The 1453-nt window shown below is 20.3% G+C and overlaps 1 protein-coding gene across 1 annotated transcript in view; it reads left to right on the forward strand.

Moving 5' to 3' along the window:
• Positions 1-366: 366 nt before the first annotated feature.
• Positions 367-1453, forward strand: part of LOAG_18651 (kinase domain-containing protein) — a gene marked incomplete at both ends in the record, with an annotated part of 4008 nt that continues 2921 nt past the window's right edge. The window contains 3 exons of the mRNA XM_020451315.1: positions 367-468; positions 628-726; positions 1038-1175. Of these exons, the coding sequence (XP_020304910.1) occupies positions 367-468; positions 628-726; positions 1038-1175 (339 nt within the window). The remainder of the gene's footprint in view (positions 469-627; positions 727-1037; positions 1176-1453) is intronic.

Raw genomic sequence — 1453 nt, forward strand, 5'->3', positions numbered from 1 at the left:
AGAAATCTCCTAAAGTATCCGGTTCAGGTTCATTTATCTTCCATATCCATTTTATATGAAAATCTATGCTTATATGCTATCATTTTATAAAATTTTATTAAAAAATTTTTAAAAATATCAGAAAAAACATAAAAAAATAAAAAAATTTTTTTAAAAAATAAAATAAAAATTAATTGTAACTCAGTATTACGATGAATTTCACTTTATCTCTATTAATATTATAATGATAGTATCATTCTATCATTTTTTTTTTTAAAATAAATGATAACAAATTAATAGTTTAACTTCTTCCTTAATTACAATATCAAATTTTTTTTTTGCTTAGATTAATTAAAATTGAGAATGAATAAATTTTGAGAAAAGGGAATGAAAAAAAGCGCAACAGATGATATACCAAAAGGTTTAGAAGATGAGGAATATTTCCATGGTTTATTACCACGTGAAGATTGCAATGAAATTTTGACTAAGGTTATATGTATTACAAGTAATACTTTTTAGGATATAATAAGAAAAGATAATTTAAGATAGAAATTCTCATTTCAATTATTCAATTAATTAATTAATTCCAATTGCACTTTTTTATACGAAAAAAAAGGTATTATTATTGAAATAATAATTTTGATATAGGTTGGAGATTTTCTTGTACGTGTATCACAGCCACGACCAACTGATCCACGTGAAGTAATTATATCAGTACGAGTATCAAAAGAGCAATCAGGACATTCAGTCTGTTTATATTTATGTAATTTTAAATGCTAAAAATAATTGTATGGGAAAATTATTTCAAAATATTTGTTAATTAAAATAAATTTTAAATATTATATTATAAAAGATATCATTTTATTTAATTTAGGGAATATTGTCATTTGTTTATTGTAAATTTATGTCATGTAATAGTTGAAAAGTAAAAATTTCCAAACGATTAAATTATATGATATTAAATAAAATTTAAAAAAAATTTAAATATTAAAAATTTAATTATTATATATCATCTTTATTTAATTTAGGGAATGTTATCATTTGATTCATTCTTGTAGATCCGTCATGTAATAGTGAAAAAGCAAAAACTTCCAAACGGTCAAATTGTATGGATTGCAATTGAAACAATTAAATTCATGTCATTCTTCGATTTAATTGAGCATTACGTGAAACGTGGCGATCCAATTAATCCTGAAGTTATAAATTTTTTCTTAAAAATAATAAAAATTAAAAAAAAGAAAAAACTGTAAAAAATTCCAATTGCTATTTGAACAAAAAATTTTTAAAAGAATTGATAAACTGATAAGTGAAATTAACACAGCTAAAATGATTGATTATAATTTGTATAAATTAATTACTCTAAAATATAATAAGTTATTACTTTAGTTAAAATTACAAGCAAAAATCAATTTTTTTTCATTCAAATAATTCCTTTTTTTCGTTTTTTTTTTTATTTTTTTAAATTAAACGTATT

Source organism: Loa loa (genome assembly GCF_000183805.2).
Source record: "Loa loa unplaced genomic scaffold supercont3.423, whole genome shotgun sequence".
Taxonomy (NCBI): domain Eukaryota; kingdom Metazoa; phylum Nematoda; class Chromadorea; order Rhabditida; family Onchocercidae; genus Loa; species Loa loa.